General features: G+C 44.6%; 1 protein-coding gene and 1 pseudogene across 18 annotated transcripts in view; one reads left to right on the top strand and one right to left on the bottom strand.

Moving 5' to 3' along the window:
* Positions 1–5,849: 5,849 nt before the first annotated feature.
* LOC140613290 (nucleoside diphosphate kinase A pseudogene) lies at positions 5,850–7,966 on the bottom strand (annotated as a pseudogene).
* Positions 7,967–14,558: 6,592 nt separating this feature from the next.
* The window catches only part of GPHA2 (glycoprotein hormone subunit alpha 2), a 32,826-nt gene continuing 27,833 nt past the window's right edge, over positions 14,559–19,551 (top strand). For 9 of the 18 annotated variants that reach the window (XM_072789790.1, XM_072789789.1, XM_072789794.1 and 6 more), the window contains exons 1-3: positions 14,559–14,761; positions 17,537–17,657; positions 18,718–18,890. In XM_072789790.1, the coding sequence (XP_072645891.1) occupies positions 17,566–17,657; positions 18,718–18,890 (265 nt within the window). In that variant the 5' untranslated portion in view covers positions 14,559–14,761; positions 17,537–17,565. Of the gene's footprint in view, positions 14,796–16,550; positions 16,640–16,705; positions 16,800–17,536; positions 17,658–18,717; positions 18,891–19,551 lie in introns of all 18 variants that reach the window. The other 9 variants (XM_072789811.1, XM_072789802.1, XM_072789810.1 and 6 more) reach the window with 6 other exon arrangements.

Genomic DNA, 19,551 nt, shown 5'->3' with positions numbered 1-19,551 from the left:
AACGTGGGTACACTCCTATAACGGGCTGCTGAAGAGGTGCTAGGAATAAAGAATGCTTTGAAGAATAGTTAATGAGTTTGGAAATGCTCACAACACAGGAGGCAGAATAAAATAGAAAGTGTAACTGTCACTATAGTTTGGTATTATGTTTCCTTAAAATATAAAAGGAAAAGGAGTGGGAGGAGATGTTGTAGGTTCTTGAGAAAGGATATGAGCTAATATCTGTGAATCCTCAAATTTGTAAATAGCATGAGGCTTCCACATGGTCGAATATATCCTAGGAATTTATATCTGAGTGTATCTATCACTGCAAAACAAATTGCTCCAAAACTTAGTGGCTTAACTGACAAATGTTTTACTATCTCAAAGTTTTTGTCGGGGAAAATCTGGGTACAGCTTAGATGGGGGCATCTGGTTCAGGATCTTCTTCCACAGGCTCTAAAATGTTGGCCAGGAAAAACGACAGCAAAAACAATAAAGTGGTGGCCAGAGCTGCGTCATAAGAAAGCTCAACTAGGGCAGGGAGGTCAGCTTCCAAGCTCACACACAAGGTTGTTGGCAGGCTTCAGTTCCTTGAGGACTGCTGGACCAAGGACCTCAGGTTCTTGTAGGCTATTGGCTGGAGAGATTAGTTCCTTGCCACATGGGCCTCCCCACAGGGCAGGTTGACATAGGAGGTGGCTTCCCTCAGAGCAAGAAATCTAGAGAGTGAGAAAAGATGAACAATACAGAAGCCATGACATTTCAGAAATAACACCTTGACACTTTTACTGTATTGTATCCCTAGCCCAGGCCTGAGAGAAGGGGATGATACAATGGCATAATAACCAGAAGAGGGGGATCATTGGGGAACATACATTGTAAAGGCTGCCTACCATCCTTGGTAAGAACCAGCACTTTCTTGGATCCCTTCTTTTTCCTTTTGTCACCAGCAGAGCAAATAGCTAGCTAGCTAGCTCTCTTTGGGGAGGTCATTTTTCAGAAGGAAACTATTTGACCCCTTAGTAGCAGTGGCAATACCTCTATCAATGATCTGGTGGGTTTGAGGTTGCAGCAAGGTCGTTGGCTAAACTCACAGCCCCAAGTTAGTCTTGCAGCAAGCACAATGCAGACACTTCCTCCTCCGAATGACCTTTGAAGTGACGCATGGACAGTCAGTGCTGAGATAGCAAGTATGTGCGGGCCAAGAGTCTTCTACGCTTTGAAAAGTAATCACTCACTGGAGGACTAAAGTTTATTTATTTTTTTTTTTTTTAATTATTTTATTTATTTATGATAGGCACACAGTGAGAGAGAGAGAGAGAGAGAGGCAGAGACACAGGCAGAGGGAGAAGCAGGCTCCATGCACCGGGAGCCCGACGTGGGATTCGATCCCGGGTCTCCAGGATCGCGCCCTGGGCCAAAGGCAGGCGCTAAACCGCTGCGCCACCCAGGGATCCCCTGGAGGACTAAAGTTTAAACTCAATTTAAACTCTTTTAGCAAAAAAAAAAAAAAACAAAAAACAAAAAAAAACTCTTTTAGCTTCTGAGATTCACCTCTGTACCCAGTTGAATGATGATTCCATAAAAGATATGTCCACCCAGGACCTATGAATGTGACCTTATTTGGAAAAAGGATCTTTGCAAATGTAATTAAGTTAAGGATCTTAAGATGAGATCATTGTGGATTATCCAGGTGGATCCTAAATTTAATGACCAATAAAAGGAGGTCATCAATAATGGGAAGAAAAGGTGCAAGAGGAGGCCTTGTGGAGACAGAGGTAGAGATTGGGGTTAGGAAGCCCTAAGCCAAGGAACATCTGGAACCACCAGAAGCTAGAAGAGGCAAAGAAGGCTTCTCCCTGTGGCCTTCCAAAGGAGTGGGGAAGCAGGGAGAACAGCAAGGAGGCTGTTGCAGCTGTCCATGTGAGTGATGGTGGTAGTCATGACCAAGGTGGTAGTGGGGAGGTGCTAAGGAGAGTATGCTTTGTAAATATAGCTGGTGGGACATGTTCATGGATTGGATTAGGGAAAAGGGAGTGAGGAAGGATGGTGCTGTGGTTGGGGGCCTGAGTAGTTGGTGGCTGCTAGTTCCAAAAAGCAAGAAATATTGGAAGAGGAGCTGTTTGGAGAGTGTAGGGACAAGATCAGTATCCCTGTCTTGGCAATGTTAAATTTGAGATGCCTATTTGTCATCCAACTAGATAGAAAAGAGTTTAGAGATCAGGGTAATGGTTGAGACTGGGTATATAAATTTAGAAGCCAGCAATGTAAAAATGGGTGAGTGGACAATGGAGACTCAACAAGGTGACCTCTGAGGATCCTTGCAGCTGTGACTCTATGAGGACTTCTTCTTATGCCCCCAGACTCTCTCACCCTGGCATACCTTCCCTCATCACTCTGGCATGCCCAGAATCTGCCTCCCATCTTTTTACTTTAGATGCTTTTTCCTCTAGGAAGCCTCCTGTGATCTTCCAAAGTAAAAATGACCCCCTTTTACTCAGGTTCTTTATCACACCCATCTATCATTTTCTTTCTTGCATGACTGAGCCTTCCTATCTTTTATCTCCCTCGATGGCAGCAACCAGTCTGGCACATCATGAATTCTTTTTCTTTCTTTCCTTTTTTCTTTCTTTCTTTCCTTTTTTCTTTCTTTCTTTCTTTCTTTCTTTCTTTCTTTCTTTCTTTCTTTCTTTCTTTCTTTCTTTCTTCTTTCTTTTTCTTTCTTCTTTGATTTTATCTATTTATTCATGACAGACACACAGAGAGAGCCAGAGACACAGGCAGAGGGAAAAACAGGCTCCCAGCAGGGAGCCCAATGCGGGATTCTATCCCAGGACCCCAGGATCATGATCTGAGCCAAAGGCAGACACTCAACCACTGAGCCACCCAGGTGCCCCTACTTTTTTTCTTTTTAAAAGATTTTATTTTTAAGTAATCTTTACACCTCACATGGGGTTAAAGCTCATAATCCCAAGATCAAAAGTTGCATGCTGAGCCAGCCAGGCACCCCAACGTCATGAGTATTTTAAATGGCCCATGCATTGGGAGGCAGTAAAGCATGATAGTTATTGGAGCTTGAGCTCCAACACCACACAGGATGGAATTCATGTCCCAGCTCCACTACTTCCTGGCTTAACTTCTTCAGGCCTCAGTTTCTCAACTGAAAAATGTACCACATTCCACCCAGTGTATATATGTATGTGTGTATACATATCCATATATACATGCATATGTAATATATATAATGGAAAGGCATATGTTCATCTAAAGCTATGAGCAAGAATGTTTCTATCAGCAATATGCATAGTGGCAGAAAACTGGAAACAACTCAAATGCCCTTCAGCAGTAGAATGAATAAATTGCAGAATGTTTTACACAGGGTAATGCTATATTGCAACAAGGGTAAATACACTACAGCTATCTAGAAGGATATGAAAAAACTTCACAAACATAATGTTGGCCTATAGAAGACAGACACAAAAGAGAAGGCAATTTGTATGATCCACTTATATAAATTTCAAAAGTAGGAAAAAAGTAATCTATGCTGTTAAAAGTCAAGGTTGGGGCCACCTAGGTGGCTCAGTGGTTGAGCGTCTGCCTTTGGCTTAGGTCATGATCCTGAGGGATCGAGTTCCAAATCAGGCTCCTTGCAGGGAGCCTGCTACTCCCTCTGCCTGTGTCTCTGCCTCTCCTGTGTGTCTCTTATGAATAAATAAATAAAATCTAAAAAAAAAAAAAAGTCGAGGCAGTGGTTACAATGGGAGGACAGCACCTAGAAGGAGAGATGAAGGGCCTTCTTGGGTGCTAATAATGTTCTATTTCTTGATCTTCATTTTGGTTCACTGTATGAAATACATTCACTGTATGTATCATTAAGCTGTATGTTTATGATCTGTGCTCTTCTTCATTATGTCTGGTAGACATCAGTAAAAAGAAGCTGAATATAAGGGATCCCTGGGTGGCGCAGCGGTTTGGAGCCTGCCTTTGGCCCCGGGGCGTGATCCTGGAGACCCAGGATCGAGTCCCACGTCGGGCTCCCGGTGCATGGAGCCTGCTTCTCCCTCTGCCTGTGTCTCTGCCTCTCTCTCTCTCTGTGTGACTATCAAAAATAAATAAAAATTAAAAAAAGAAGCTGAATATAAGGAGCATATCACAGTCTCTGGCACTTATTAAGTGCTCAATAAATGCTAGTTATCACAAATGAATGAATGAAATAACCCATGCCTTGCCTTCCAGTGAAATCTATTAGCAATCAGAACCATGGACAGATCAGAGTCTGCTCTCAAGGAAAGCTGAAGGGAAAGAAAATTGATCTTAGGTCAACTACAAAGGACTGGAAGCAGGAGAGAATCTGAGACCTTTCCTCTTGGATTAGTGCATCAGTGCCTTCTGGGTGGGGGGCATCTTACAATGCAGAAAGGAGACTATTCTTAGGGGACTGTGGGTATCTGTGTGTGTGCTCATGCAGAATTTTGTTCCATTTTTAAAGGTCTGCAGCCTCCTGCTTTTCTAAGCCAGTGAATACTGAAATCTCCCTAGAAAAGACATTCCTGGATCTAGCATATCCAACGGCTTGGTCAGACTCTGCAGGCTTTGCTCACTGTCATGGGCTTGTGTTTACCTGGTTAGGGGAGACAGGGAAGAGACCCCAGGCAGGGTAAACATAACTTATGACAGAAGATCTTCTCTCAGTCATGCGTAGGCTCTAGGAAGAAAGGCACATTTTGTTATCAATTTAATGAGCTGCTTCATTTGATAGTGAGTTCTCTGTCACTAGGAATATCCACACAAAGGCTGCACAACTACCTATCAGGATATTGCAAGGAGGACACCTGCAAAATGAAAAACTTACATAGGTGACTGCCAAACCTAAAATTCTGTTATTTAATTCAACACGATATTTCCTTGAAGGCATGAATTGTTTCTCTATGCATTGCACTCTCCGCCCCCTGTCAATACTTTTCTTTTTTCCTAAGAATTAAAATATTTCATGCTAAAAAAAAATATTTCATGCTTAGTAGGAACTTTGAAAATTGTGTGTGTGTGTGGTGGTGGGGGGGGATTATCCATACTGTTGAATACTACTCAGCAATAAAAAGGAATGACTACAGATACACCTGATAACTTTGATGGGTCTCGAGATCATGATGCAGAGTGAAAAAAGCCAATCTCAAAAAGCCACATACTGCATGATTCCACTTATGTAACATTCTCAAAATGATGAAATTATAGAGATGGAGCACAGATTAGTGATTGCAAAGGGTTAGGGATGGTGGTGGAGATGAATGTGGCTATAAAGGGTTGCATCTTTGAGGATGGAACAATTCTGTACCTTGCATGTGATAATTACATGAATTTACACATCTGATAAAATTATTCTGAATCACACACACAATTTATAGCAATGACATTTTTCTAGTTTTAATATGGTACTAGGTCACGTAAGATGTAATCATTGAGGACAAAGGATGAAATGTATAGGACTTCTTTATACTACCTTTGCAACTTCTTGTGAATCTATAATTATTTATAAAAATAAATAATATAAAACTAATTAATAAAAACAAGGTTTTAGAGCATAGCAAAGCCCACGTTAACATTTTAGCATATTTACTACAAATTATTTTCTTCACACAGTTAGGATCATATTGCATATAAATTTTGTATCATGAAATGTTTTCTTAATAGAATAGCGTAGGCATTTCTTACGTCATTAGCTACTCCACAATGCAATTGCTGTAATAGTTATGGCTATCAATTGGAAAAATGCACAAATGAACTGTAGTGTATTCATACAATAGCATATCATTTAGGGATTAAAAGGAACAAACTGCACTGATATGAATAAAGCTCAAAAATATGCTGAGTGGAAGAAGCTTTATGCAAAATAGTATACACTATATGCTTTCATTTATATAAAGTTCTAAAATAAGCAAACAATTTATGATAGATAAAAATTAGGATAGTGGTAACTTCCAGGGGTGGTGGTGGTGGTGGAAGTGAGGGCAGGGATTGACTGGGAAGGGGCATGAGGGAGTTTTCTGGTGTGTTGGTAGTATTCCATATCTTGATAGGGATTTGGGTTACATAGGTGTATGCATTTGTTAAAATGTAGCAAATGTACACTTAAGATTTAGACATTTCATTTTATGTAAATTTTATTTCAAAAGAAAAAACTCATAAATCAATATGATTCCTATTTAATGAAGTACATGATAAAGTATTTATGGGAAGAATACCAATATCTGTAGTTTCTTTGAAATTCTCAAAAAAGAATGGCTTGATAGATGGCCGAAGGATGGGTAGATGAAAGGGTATGAGATGAAGCAAGTAGAGTTAAATAAGAATGATAGTCCAGAAAGGTAGGTGTACAACTTTTCTATATGTTTGAAGATTGTCATAATAAGCATATATTTTAATTTAGACAAAACCCACTTAGAATCCTTGGTACAGGAGCATCTGGGTGGCTCAGTGGTTGATCGTTTGCCTTTGGCTCAGGTCATGATTCCGGGGTCCTGGGATCGAGTCTCTTATCAGGCTCCCTGCAGGGACCCTGCTTCTCCCTCTACCTATATCTCTGCCTCTCTCTGTGTGTGTCTCTCATGAATAAATAAATAAAATCTTAAAAAAAAAAAAAAGAAGAATTCTTGGTACAAATACAGAATGCTGCCCAGCCCCCAGCAATGTGACGCCCTGGACTGGCCTGGGACCTAGTGTCTAGATTAGGTTCTCTGGAGAATTCTTGGCACACTTGAGCATCTAAGGGCTCAGTCACCCAGCTAGGTCCAAACACAAAGCCTTTCCAAGGATAAGTCTTCTAAAGGGCTCTCTCCAGAGTCTCTCTCACCTCCTTTTTTTTTTAATATTTTATTTATTTATTCATGAGAGATACAGAGAGAGAGGCAGAGACATAGGGAGAAGCAGGCTCCATGCAGGAAGCCTGATGTGGAACTCAATCCAGGGACTCCAGGATCACTTCCTGGGCTGAAGGCAGCCGTGCTTAACCGCTGAGCTACCCAGGGGTCCCTCTCTCTCACCTCCTTGCTGGAGTTCTCTGTTTCTGTCTTGTGGTAGCCACAACTGGCAGAAATCAACTCTCTTTACTAAATCCACAAAGGCCTCCAAGGTCTAAGCTGAGCCTAGAAAGATTCTCTTATTTTGGGGTGAGGGGCTGAGGGGGATGAAACATTTTAATCTGATGGTAGCACATAATACTGAACAGGGAGCACTCCCAGTTACCCTCCTGTTTATAAGGAAGTTCTCAAAAATAACTGGATTTGTTAGAGCCTGGCCCCCTGCCCATAAGAGGGAAAGGGAACAGAGTAGGCAAAGCACTAAGGTCTGCTCTCTCATCACTCATAGAACCAGTTCTGTGCACAGTTCTTCTAATCCACCAACTCTTCAGGCCGAAACCATAAGCCAATCTCCTTTTCTGCACTCTACACGGAATTGTTGCCGTGGGTAATGTTCTTGACAACTTGGATGCAGAAGTCCCCAGGGATGGTCCCAGGCTTGGAGTACGAAGGGGTGGTCTGCCTGAGCATCACTTGGCCTGTCTTCAACACATTCAGCCCCTCCCAGGCCATGGCACCCACAGACTCTGACTGCAAGTACTTTACCAGGATGGCAGAGAATGAATGGTCCTTCAAGTCGGTGTTCTTTGAGAAGGTCTTTCGAAGCCTGAATTAATTTCATAGCAATGAGGAATAATCCCTTTTGCTTAAAATGCTTGATGATCTCTCCAAAGAGGCTGCACTGGACTCTATCAGTCTTGATGGCAATGAAGGTGCATTCACTGTTGGCCATGGACCTCGAGATAGACAGCCCACCAGCTGCTTGGGTTGCAATTCCATCTAGGGCTGCTGGCACTGGAGGAGCCAGGAAGGATTCTGAGGCCTCTTTGAGCAGACCTAGCCCAACGCATTGCATCCCTGAGCTCTACAAGGCTCACGCTTGAGTAGTCTCACGGTTTTACAGCCTTGCAGAGAACCTAGACAACCAAAACGCAAAGCAGAAAAAACCAGCCGATCAAATGAGTTTCCCTTAGGAAACCTCCCTGCTCCTACCCCCTAGGACTGCCTCTCTGCACTAGTCAGTTTTCCTGTGGCCCTGCCAGGCCAGACTCTGGCCTCCAGCCTTCCCCAGCTGAGGGTTGAAGACGTCACCTGGCTCTGGTAATTGACTTGGGAAGCCCAAAGAGCCCAAAGGGAGGTGGCAGGAGCTCAGGGGAGGGGAAGCCCCAGGTGCTGCAGGAAGTGGAGCTGTTAATTAAGCAGCTTCTTCCCACCCAGGAAGAGGGAGATGGGGAGCTGCCAGAGGCCCAGGAAGCAGGTCTCTTAAAGGGGACAAGACCCCTTTCTGAACCTATTAGGAAGAGCCATGATATATCCCAGGCTTCTTCACAGGTCACACTCGGGATTTGTCCTGTCCTCTGGAGCTCACTGGTGAACTACTCAGTGGGAGAGAAGACTGTTAAGGAACCCATGTGACCCCCTGGGAGAAAAGGAACAGGAGAGGGCACTGTAATGCCCAGCTCCAGCTCTAAGGGATGGAACAGAGTCAAGACTAAGGAAATCCTGTGAAGGGATCCTCTGAAAGGTCAGGTGGTCAGACAACTGTGATAAACAGCAGCGATGAGGGCCCCATGACAATGCCTGGCTTAGGGCGTGGCTATGAGAAGCACGTGAATTGTAACCACAACCACATCAAAGGTTCTCTGAGTGTGGTCCTCTCCAGCAGCATCATGATCACCTGGGAACTTACTTTGCTTGTTCAACATGCAAATTTTTAGGCCCCTGAAATTTAGAGACTAAGCTTAGCAATCCACAAGCCCACTAGGTGATTCTGACACATGCTCAAATTTGAGAAGCACTAGTATAATCTGACAGATTCTGGAGCTGGGCTGCCCAGAAAACTTCCTCCATTCACAAATTCATTCACATTCATCAGATATTTATTAGCACCTTCTATGTGTTGCCCCGTGTCAAGTGTCATGAGGAGCCCAAAGTGGGACAAATTATAGTCCCACCCTCCAGGCCGACTGATTAGTAAGTACAAAGTGGGCAAAGAGCCCTAGGAAGGAGCCAATCTTTCTGGTTAGGGGGATTGGAGAGGACTTCCCAGAGGAGGTGGACTTTGAGATGTGCCTTGAAGGATGAGTTAGCAAAATAGAAAAGGAAGGCACTTCTAAAACCAAAATCTAAATTTTATTTTAATTATTATTATTGGTGTCTCAGCGGTTGAGCATCTGCCTTTGGCTCAGGGCCTGATCCCGGATTCCCTTGATTGAGTTCCACATCAGGCTCCTTGCATGGAGCCTGCTTCTCCTCCCTCTGCCTGTGTCTGCCTCTCCCACTCTGTGTCTCTCATAAATAAATAAAGTCTTTCAAAATAATAGTAATAATAATTATTATTTTTGAGAGAGAGAGAGAGAGAGAGAGAGAGCGCATAAGTGGGTGGGGTGGGGGCTGAGGGGGAGGGAAAGAGAGAATCTTAAGCAGGCTCCACATGTGGAGCCTAATATGAGGCTTGATCTCAAGACCCTGAGATCATGACCTGAACCAAAATCAAGAGCCAGACACTTAACTGACTGAGTCACCCAGGCACCCCACACCAAATCTAACTTTCAAAAGTACCTTACAGCTTTGGGGATAAATTCAAGATTGTCAGCACAAGCTTCTCCATGATCTAGCCCCTATCTCCTTCATTGTCCCCATCTCCTGCCATGCCACACCACCACACAGAGATCTGAGGAAAGCTGAACTTCTCACAAAAGTGTACACACAGCTTGCTATTTCTTATTGCTAGGCCTTTGCGCAGCCTGTCTTTCCACCTAGAATGTCCTCTTTGTGTCTCTTAGCCCAAGAGCCACCCATCCTTCAGGACTCCTTGCAGCTGTTTTCTCTTCCAGGAAGCCCTCTCAACTCCTGGCTGGTTAAGAATCATCCTCTAGGTCCCCAAAGGCCTGGAACACTGATGTATCAGTGCCCTTACTGCACTGCATTTACAAATCTGCTTTATGTCAATACCCCCATTAGAATGAGAACCTACTGTGAGTTGGCATCTTCTTCAACTTTGTGATCCTAGAGCCTAGCACAGTGCCTGGCATGCAGTGAGCTTCCAATAAATAGTTATTTAGCAAAGGAAAGAAGAAAGGGAAAATATTAAATAGGAGGCCCAAGCAAAAAAAAAAAAAAAAAAAAAAAAACCCCACAAAACTTTGCAGTGATGATGTAGAGTCTGACAAGGAGCACATCCCAAAGGCAAAGGCAAAAAATATCTTCCTCTACTTAAAACCTGGAACAGAGGAGACAGTGCTAGCAGCCAGGAGCCTCTTGCCGCCTGCTTGTTGGCTTGACAGATCTGGCATGTGTGCTTTCAAGCCAATTGTCATCTGCTAAGCATTGCTGCTAAAATGTTCCAGTATGCCAGGCCAAATATGAATCCATATAAGTCTCTGGGCAGCCTGGGTGGCTCAGCGGTTTAGCGCTACCTTCAGCCCAGGGCATGATCCTGGAGACCTGGGATCGAGTCCCACATCAGGCTCCCTGCATGGAACTTGCTTCTCCCTCTGCTTGTGTATCTGCCTCTCTCTCTCTCTCTCTGTCTCTCATGAATAAATAAATAAAATCTTAAAAAAAAACCCAAATATGAATCCATATAAGTCTCTTTAGCACTGTAGGTTGGTTTGCGAGTTGGGGTACAGGTTTATCAATTCTCAAGAATCCCAAGAACACATGAAAAGATGCTCAACGTTAGTAGTCATTAGGGAAATATGAATTAGATCTACACTAGATACCATTAACATCTATTATAGTGGGCAAAAAAAAAATAAAACTAACATACCAAGTGCTGACAAGGATGCACAGCAATGAAAACTCTCATACTCTGCTGGTAAGAATGCACAACGATACAGCCAATCTGGAAAACAGTTTGGTAGTTTCTTATAAATCCAAACACACACTTGCCATACAATCCAGAGATCCCCATCCTAGGTATTTACTTGAGAAATATGAAGACTTAAGTTTAAACAACTGGTATGTCAATCCTTATAGAAGCTTTATTCAAGATTGCCAAAAATTTAAAACAACCCAAATGTCAAGAGCCAAATAATAAAAAAGTGGTGGAATATCATGCAATAGAATACTTCTTGGCAGGGGCACCTGGGGGGCTCAGTGCTTGAGTGTCTGTCTTTGGCTTAGGTCGTGATCCTGGGGTCCTGGGATGGTCCTGCATCGGGCTCCCCACAGTGAGTCTGCCTCTCCTCTGCCTGTGTCTCTGTCTCTGCCTGTGTGTCTATCATGAATAAACAAATAAAATATTTAAAATTAAAAATAATAAAAAAGAATATTTCTTGGCAATAAAAAGTAATGAGCTATGGATATATACAACAGCATGGATAAATTTAAATGTGTCACCCAGAGAAAGAACCCAATTCCAAAAGGTTACATCCTGTATGAATCCATTTATGTGACATGCTGGAAAACTAGGAATGGGGGAACAGTTTGCCAGTGGTTGGGGTAGGAAGAGGGTTTGAGTACAAAGTGGTAACCTAAGGTAATTTTTTGAAGTGACAAAACTATTCTTTCTCTCTCCTGATCTACCCTTGAATTTATGCATATGTTAAAATAACAGACTTAATACACCAAAAACAGTGAACGCTACTACAGGGAATTTTTTTTTTAAAGATTTTATTTATGGGGATCCCTGGGTGGCTCAGTGGTTTGGTGCCTCCCTTTGGCCCGGGGCGCGGTCCTGGGGTCCCGGGATCCGGTCCCGCGTCGGGCTCCCAGCGTGGAGCCTGCTTCTCCCTCCTCCTGTCTCTGCCTCTCTCTCTCTCTCTGTGTCTCTCATGAATAAATAAATAAATAAATCTAAAAAAAAAAAGATTTTATTTATTTATTCATGAGAGACACACACAGAGAGAGAGAGAGAGGCAGAGACTCAGGCAAAGGGAGAATCAGGCTCCATGAGCAGGCTCTAAACCACTGAGCCACCCAGGGATCCTGAATTTTTCTTTTTAACGTAATGCCAGTTTGGGGCACCTGGGTGGCTCAATCAGTTAAGTGTCTCCCTTCAGCTCAAGTCATCATCCCCAGGGTTTTGGGATCAAGCCCCACGTTGGGCTCCCTGCTCAGCAGGAATCCTGCTTCTCCCTCTCCCTCTGTTTACCTCTCCCCCTACTTGTGCTCTCTCTCTCTCTAATAAATAAATAAAATCTTTAAAAAAATAAATGCAATACCAGTTTAAAGTAAAAAAGAATATCAAGGTACAAGGCAGCCCTCAAGCCCACAAGCATTGCCCCTTCCACTGTCTTGTCTATGGTGGCCAGTGAATGGGCCACCTGTAGCTCTTTAAGCAAGGTCAGTCATACAGCCCTCCTGGGTAGCTCACGAAAGCAAGCTACGATCCTCCCATCCAGTTTAATCTCAGGGTTATCTCCATAATGAGAGTTAATTTTGTCTTCTTCACCAAGGTATCCCCAAAGGGCTAGAATAGTGCTTGTTAATAGTTACTCAAATAAATATTTGTTGATTAAATATTTGTTATCCCTTTATCTGACTGGCTCCAATTTCCTGAATCCACTCTCTTAATGGAAATACTCACTGCAACCTCCCTTCTCTAATAATATTACTTGCTCTAAGTTCCTCCTGAAATTCTGGGCACTTAACATTCCTGCTCAGGTGTCAGCTTGCCCCTTCTCTGGCCCTTCTCTGCCCCTTCTCTTCTTAATTCAGGTAAGAATTCCTCCCTCTAGCTGCATCCCATTAAGGGCCCTCAGCCACAGCCCCAGTGGAAGCAGCCTTGACCTCATCATAAAAGAAAGTGCCCAACATGTAGTTGCTACCCTGTGCAAACAGGAAGGAAATAACAGTGGACCACGTGGGCTGGGAAGCCCCCTCTGGCTTACCAGGTGCTGCTCCCAAGCCTCAACAGCAGTGTGTGGGTCTGCCAGGAGACACTTCAGTTCCATCTTACTCAAAGTGTCAGTGTGTTCCTTTTATTTCATTTGGCAACCCATAATTGTAGATGGCAAGAGGTGGGATGTTTGGTCATTTGGGGTTGTAATAAGTAAGGCTTTTGGTTAGAATCCCCTGGGTTTCTGCCTATTTCCCTTCCGGCTGGTTGTAAATAAAGAGTATTTGTGTCCAGTGATTATTTCCTCTGTCTTTCACCCTTGACCAGGGTCATCCTCCATAGGAAATCATGTACATCACAAGTGGCCATTTAAGACTCACAACCTTGTTTACCACAATCTTAGGTACAAGTAATATCCAGGTAGGTGGATTATAAGTAAACAGCACAGGTACAGAATAGTTTTCTCCAGCCTCACCAGAATCCTGATTCCTTTACCCTGCATGGACCCCATCCCCACTCTGCCCAAAGAAGGGTCTTTCGCTTGGTTCCCCAGCATGGATTGTGCAAGGGATGTGTTCACAACAGCTGTCAGAAGGCTGCCCTGCTCTGGGACTCACCTCCAACTAACTTGGTCAAATTCTACTCTTTGCCAAACAAGGTCAGAGTCACAGATGGGTGGCTTAAGACCTGTGCACACAAATGTGTTAGTTTCAGTCCACAAATCAGCTGCCAACATTTTTAAATTGGGAGATTTCCCATGAAAATCAGATCTGGCATTACCAGTTCACACTTCTCAAAAGGCCTCCCTTCAGTGGGACACTGGGTAACAGATGCCTTCTTTAGGTGGGGCAAGTGCCTACCTGAGATCTATTTTCCTCTTCCCCGTGCCCTCCATCCACTTCTTTCTTTTCCTGCCTTGCTTTTCCAGGTCTTTGCATGTACTACCCAATAAATAGTAGAGGCTTAATTTCTTGTGTATAAAAAGATGGACAAGACTCAGCCTTCAAAGAGTTGGGCATGTGAAATAGTTTTTAAGTGGGGTGAAGGAGGCATTCCAAGCATGGGAACAGCAAGAGCAGTGAAGAGGACCATTCCCGGGACTCTTTAAAATTAGGATATATATATATATATAAAGATTTTATTTATTTATTCATGAGACAGAGAGAGAGAGAGAGGCAGAGACACAGGCAGAGGGAGAAGCAGGCTCCATGCAGGGAGCCCGACGTGGGACTCCATCCGGGTCTCCAGGATCGCGCCCTGGGCTGAAGGCGGCGCTAACCGCTGAGCCCCCCGGGCTGCCCTAAAATTGGGATATTGATGACTGCTTTACAACATGGCGGTCAGGGCAGAAGGAGAGCGAGTATGGAAGTGCCTGCACGACGTTTGACACGTAGTAGGTGCCCCGCAGGAGGCAGCTCCCGACCGGACCACCCAAGGGACAGAGCGTGCGCTAATCCAACAATTGGTGGACAGGCTGCGTAGCGACCAAAAAAAGCGCCCGGGGCCGGTGCTCCGACGCGTGGGCCCGAAGGCCTCTCCCAACCCCGGCTTCGCGCAACCCAAGGGCGGTGTCGCCACGCAGCGCACGCGCACATCGTGGCCAAGCCTGCGCGCGCGCGCTCCCGCTACGCGAGGCGAGGAAGCGCGTTTGCGCATGTGCAGAACGCCCGGCTGCCGGGGGGGGGGGGCGGGGGGAGCGCAGCTACGCGTGCGCAGAAGGCCTGGCGGGCGCGCGGCAAAAGCCAAAGCGCCCGCGGGGGTCTGAGGGAGCTCCGGAGTCGCGCTCCTCGGGCTGTGGCCGCCCGCCGCTTTTGGGGGCGCTCTCTAGTGGCAGCTTCGGCTGAGGCCTCTTTTACGAGGCGCGAAGAACTCTAAGCCTGTGTAGGAGCCCGGCCGGGCCTGGGAAGTTCTTGGGTCTGAGGTAATGGCCCACAGCGGCCTGGTGCTCCCCTGAGGTTGGCGCTTTCTTGCCTTTATTTTCCGAGGGAGAGTTCGAGGCCCGGCGCCACCGTCCCGCAGATACCCCCAAGGGCTAGGCGGGGTGGCCGTTTGCGGGCCGCGGGAGTGCGAGAGAGTCCGGGGTGGGTGGGGGTGGGGGGCGCCTCGTACAGACCCGCTTCCCGGGCTGAGCGCCCCGGGGCCCCAGCAGTCCTAGGCCAGACCCTGGCCGCTCGGCCCCTCAGAACGCCTCCGCCTCCCTTTCCCCCCTCCCGTTCCCCCTCCTTCCCCTCCCTCCACTTCTTTTATTTTTTATTTTTTTATTTTTTTTAATGATAGTCACAGAGAGAGAGAGAGAGAGAGAGAGGCAGAGACACAGGCAGAGGGAGAAGCAGGCTCCATGCACCGGGAGCCTGATGTGGGATTCGATCCCGGGTCTCCAGGATCGCGCCCTGGGCCAAAGGCAGGCGCTAAACCGCTGCGCCACCCAGGGATCCCCCCTCCCTCCACTTCTGTCCCCTTCTCCCCTCCCTGCCCTCCCTCTCTGTCCCCCTTCGCTTTCCCCCACCAAGGAAAACACCTGCTCTGGTCTGCAGCCTTCCCTGGACCCAGGCATAGCGGTTGCCATGAAAGCAAGGCTAGTCCCTTTGAGACATTTCTTGTCACATCACGTTTTAGTAATCTGTGAGTTTCTGCTTTTGAATGCCTGACTGAACCTCGGAGGTGAAGAGTTGAGTCCTGGTCCTCGATGAGGCTTCTCCGGGCTTTGAACCTCGGCGTCTGAGAAAGCGCGAAGATGCACACGGGCATCTTGTAGATGCACATCTACACATCTACATCCTTGGTGTTTCTGAACTTTAGTTCCTTCATTTGCACCTGTGCTGGTAGTAAATCTACCACAGTATCCCAACAGTCTACCCCAAATCTTTCTCTGGGTATCTCATGGGGCACCTTGAAATGGAGCATGTCCCAGTAAGGACTTCATATCGTCCCCTCAAAAATTTCCTAAGGCTACCTTTTCCAGGAAGTCGCACTTTTAAAAGTTTTATTTAAATTCCATTTAACGGGCAGCCCGGGTGGCTCAGTGGTTTAGCGTCACCTTCAGCCTAGGGTGTGATCCTGGAGACCTGGGATCAAGTCCCACGTCGGCCTCCCTGCATGGAGCCTGCTGCTGCTTCTTTCTTTTTTTTAATAACTTTATTTTTTATTGGTGTTCAATTTGCCAACATATAGAATAACACCCAGTGCTCATCCCATCAAGTGCCCCCCTCAGTGCCCGTCACCAGTCACCCCCACCCCCCGCCCACCTCCCCTTCCACCACCCCTAGTTCCTTTCCCAGAGTTAGGAGTCTCTCATGTTCTGTCTCCCTTTCTGATATTTCCCACTCATTTTTTCTCCTTATCCCTTTATTCCCTTTCACTATTTTTTTGTATATTCCCCAAATGAATGGAGCCTGCTTCTTTGTCTCTGCCTCTCTCTCTCTCTCTGTCTGTCTCTCATGAATAAGTAAATGGAATCTTTAAAAAAAAATAAGTAAAAATAACTTCCATTTGCCATCATATAGTGTAACACCCAGTGCTCATCATATCACCTGCCCTCCTCAATGCCCATCACCAGGTTACCCCATCCCCCCACCCGCCTCCCTTTATGCAACCCTTTGTTTCCCAGAGTTAGGAGTCCATGGTAGTTTGTCTTCCTCTCTGATTTTTACCCACTCTGTTTCCCCCACTTCCCTTAAGGTCCCTTTCACTATTGGTTCTATTACACATAGGAATGTCACCAAAGGATAATTGTCTTTCTCTGATTGACTAATTTCATGCAGCATAATACCCTCCAGCTCCATCCACATTGATGTAAATGGTAGGTATTTGTCCTTTCTGATGGCTGAGTAATATTCCATTGTCTTTATCCATTCATCTGTCAAAGGACATCGTGGCTCCTTCAACAATTTGGCTATTGTGAACATTGCTGCTATAAACATTGGACTACTATGTCATTGCACTACATCTGTATCTTTGAGGTAAATGCCCAGTAGCGCAACTGATGCATCATTGGAAAGCTCTATTTTTAACTTCTTGAGGAGTCTCCACACTGTATTCCAGAGAGGCTGCAAAGTGGCACTTTTTTCTCTTCAGTAAGTTGCTCAAGCCACTAGGAATCATCTTTGTTCTTTCTCCCAACCCCCCATCAAGTCACCAAATCATAACTAGACAGCCTCATAGGCATCTTCCAAACCAGTCGACTACTTACTAACTTCTGCTTCATACCACGGGCTGGTCCTGGTCCTTTTTTTATCTGCTCTTGTTCTGGATTATTTCCCACATTACAACCAGAAATATAAATAGTATACTTTACCTCACAACTATGTGGTCATTTATCCTTCAGTACCTTCCCATTGCTCTTAGGATAGACTCCACAAATCATAACCTGGACTAGAAATAAGGCCTTCATCCGTTCTCTGGCTATACCCTCTTAGATGATCTCATCTGTTCACTAGCCTTAAATACTGTCTAAACACTGATGACTTAAATTTGTATTTCTGGGACCCCTGGGTGGCTCATGGTTGAACATCTGCCTTTTGCTCAGAGCATCATCCTTGGATCCAGGATCGGGTCCCACATTGGGCTCCCCGCAGAAAGCCTGCTTCTCCCTTTGCCTGTGTCTCTGCCTCTCTCTGTGTGTCTCTTAGGAATAAATAAAATCTTTAAAGAAAATAATTTTATATTTCCATCCTGATTTACATCCCTTGCATACTAGGTGACCATCCTCTTGGTATATCCACTGAGATGTCTAATGAACTTCTTGGACTTAACCAAAACAAAATGACTGACTTACTCCACAAATCTTTATCTAGAATCCTTCCTCATCTTAGTAAAGGGTATGTACCATTATCCACCTAATATGATAGCAAAGGCTAAAAACATAAGAGTCATCCTTGAATCCCACACTTAGTCCATCAGTCTCAAATATACCCCAGATTCAACTATTTACTAACCACTGAGACTTTCCAGTCAAAATCAGCAGCATCTTTCTCTTGGACTACTACAAAAGCTTCCTGAGTGGTTCCCTGCTTCTACTCTTACCTTTGTACAGTTCATCTTTCTTTTTTATTTCTTTCTTTTGTTTTTAAGATTTTATTTATTTGAGAGGCAGAGAGAGAAGCAGACTCCCCACTGAGCAGAGAGCCTGATATGGGGCTCACTCCAGGATGCTAGGATCATGACCTGAGAGCCAAAGGCAGACACTCAACCAACTGAATCTGCCCTCCCAACTTCAATAGAAGTTTTTTGATCTTGTGAGATAGGGATAGGAAAGCATTATATACACTGAATGTGCTTTTAAATATGAGGTTTTTGTTAAGGCCTGTTCACCATTAGATCCCAATGGTTTTTTTTTTTAAGATTTTATTTATTTATTCATAGAGATGCAGAGAGAGAGAGAGAGAGGCAGAGACACAGGCAGAGGGAGAAGCAGGCTCCATGCAGAGAGCCTGACGTGGGACTCGATCCAGGGTCTCCAGGATCACGCCCTGGGCTGCAGGCGGCGCTAAACCGCTGCGCAACCGGGGCTGCCCAGATCCCAATGGTTTTGATGGTTTTTCAAAGTACAAAGCTTTATGTTTCTTAGCAATTAGAATTTATTTCATTATTTTAGAGCTAGGCTTAGGTGGTAAAATATAAAGAGTTGAAGCTAATATGGAGTCTAGGCCAGTTCATAGTCAGCTGGACTATCTTGCTTTAGCAATACATATGAGTTTTAATCTTATCCTGATGTATGACCTTTGCCAAGATGATGATCTCAAGTCAGGTATATCTTTTTGTAAATACAGTTCTTATCTTCCCAGTGTCTCAACAGAATTGGATTAAAGTTAGTAAAATATTTCAAATTTCCTGTGTGAAATTTTCTCTCTTTACATAAAACGTAATTTTTTTTTTAAGATTTATTTATTCATTCATGAGAGACAGAGAGAAAGGGGCAGAGACAGAGTCAGAGGGAGAAGCAGGCTCCTCACAGGGAGCACAACGTGGGACTCGATTCCAGATCCCGAGACCACGACCTGAGCCAAAGGCAAATGCTCAACCGCTGAGCCACCCAGGCATCTCCGTAAAAAGTAATTTGGTTTTCTTATTAACTTGATTTCTTCAGAATCTGCCATTGTTTCATGGCAAGAACACAGCTGTAATATTTTAGAAGCTTTCTTTTCACACTTGCCTGTATCAGTCTTCTGTCACTAAGACCCTTGACATATGTACATCGTGGACTCAGAGTTTTTAGCTCAAAATTGTAAAAGTCATTCCTTTCTCTCTACCTAAGGATACTTTCTCCATCATTTGCCCTTCTGAAACTACTGATGCTCTTTACGCTGATTTAAGTTTTTCTTCCTTACATGTACTGCTTCAGGGCAACTCACCCAGTGGTATAACCGAAAAATAAAACGTCTTTTATTGCCTGCAGTTTTACATCCAAATGCTTTTTGGGTTCCTGGGGGTGGTAGGATGTTTAGAGTGCTGCAAAATGATGTGAATTCTAATAGGTTGGTTGTCATTAAACAAGCCCTACTACTGGGCAGGATAGTGAGATGAGATACCATTCTATTGCTTTTCTAGAATAAGATGCACAGTTCTGGACCTATTGACCAATGGTAGTTTTTCCAATAGCTTTTAGGATGGTTAAGATGTAGGTGGAAGAGGTACTTAGGTGCAAAGGGTAGCTTAAGAGATTAATTTAGTCTCCTTTCTGGTCTGTTAAGTTGTCCAGTAGGCCTTTTGGGT

Source organism: Canis lupus, chromosome 21 (genome assembly GCF_048164855.1).
Source record: "Canis lupus baileyi chromosome 21, mCanLup2.hap1, whole genome shotgun sequence".
NCBI lineage: Eukaryota > Metazoa > Chordata > Mammalia > Carnivora > Canidae > Canis > Canis lupus.
The sequence above is the reverse complement of the archived record's forward strand: the minus strand, read 5'-3'. Positions and strand labels throughout refer to the sequence as shown.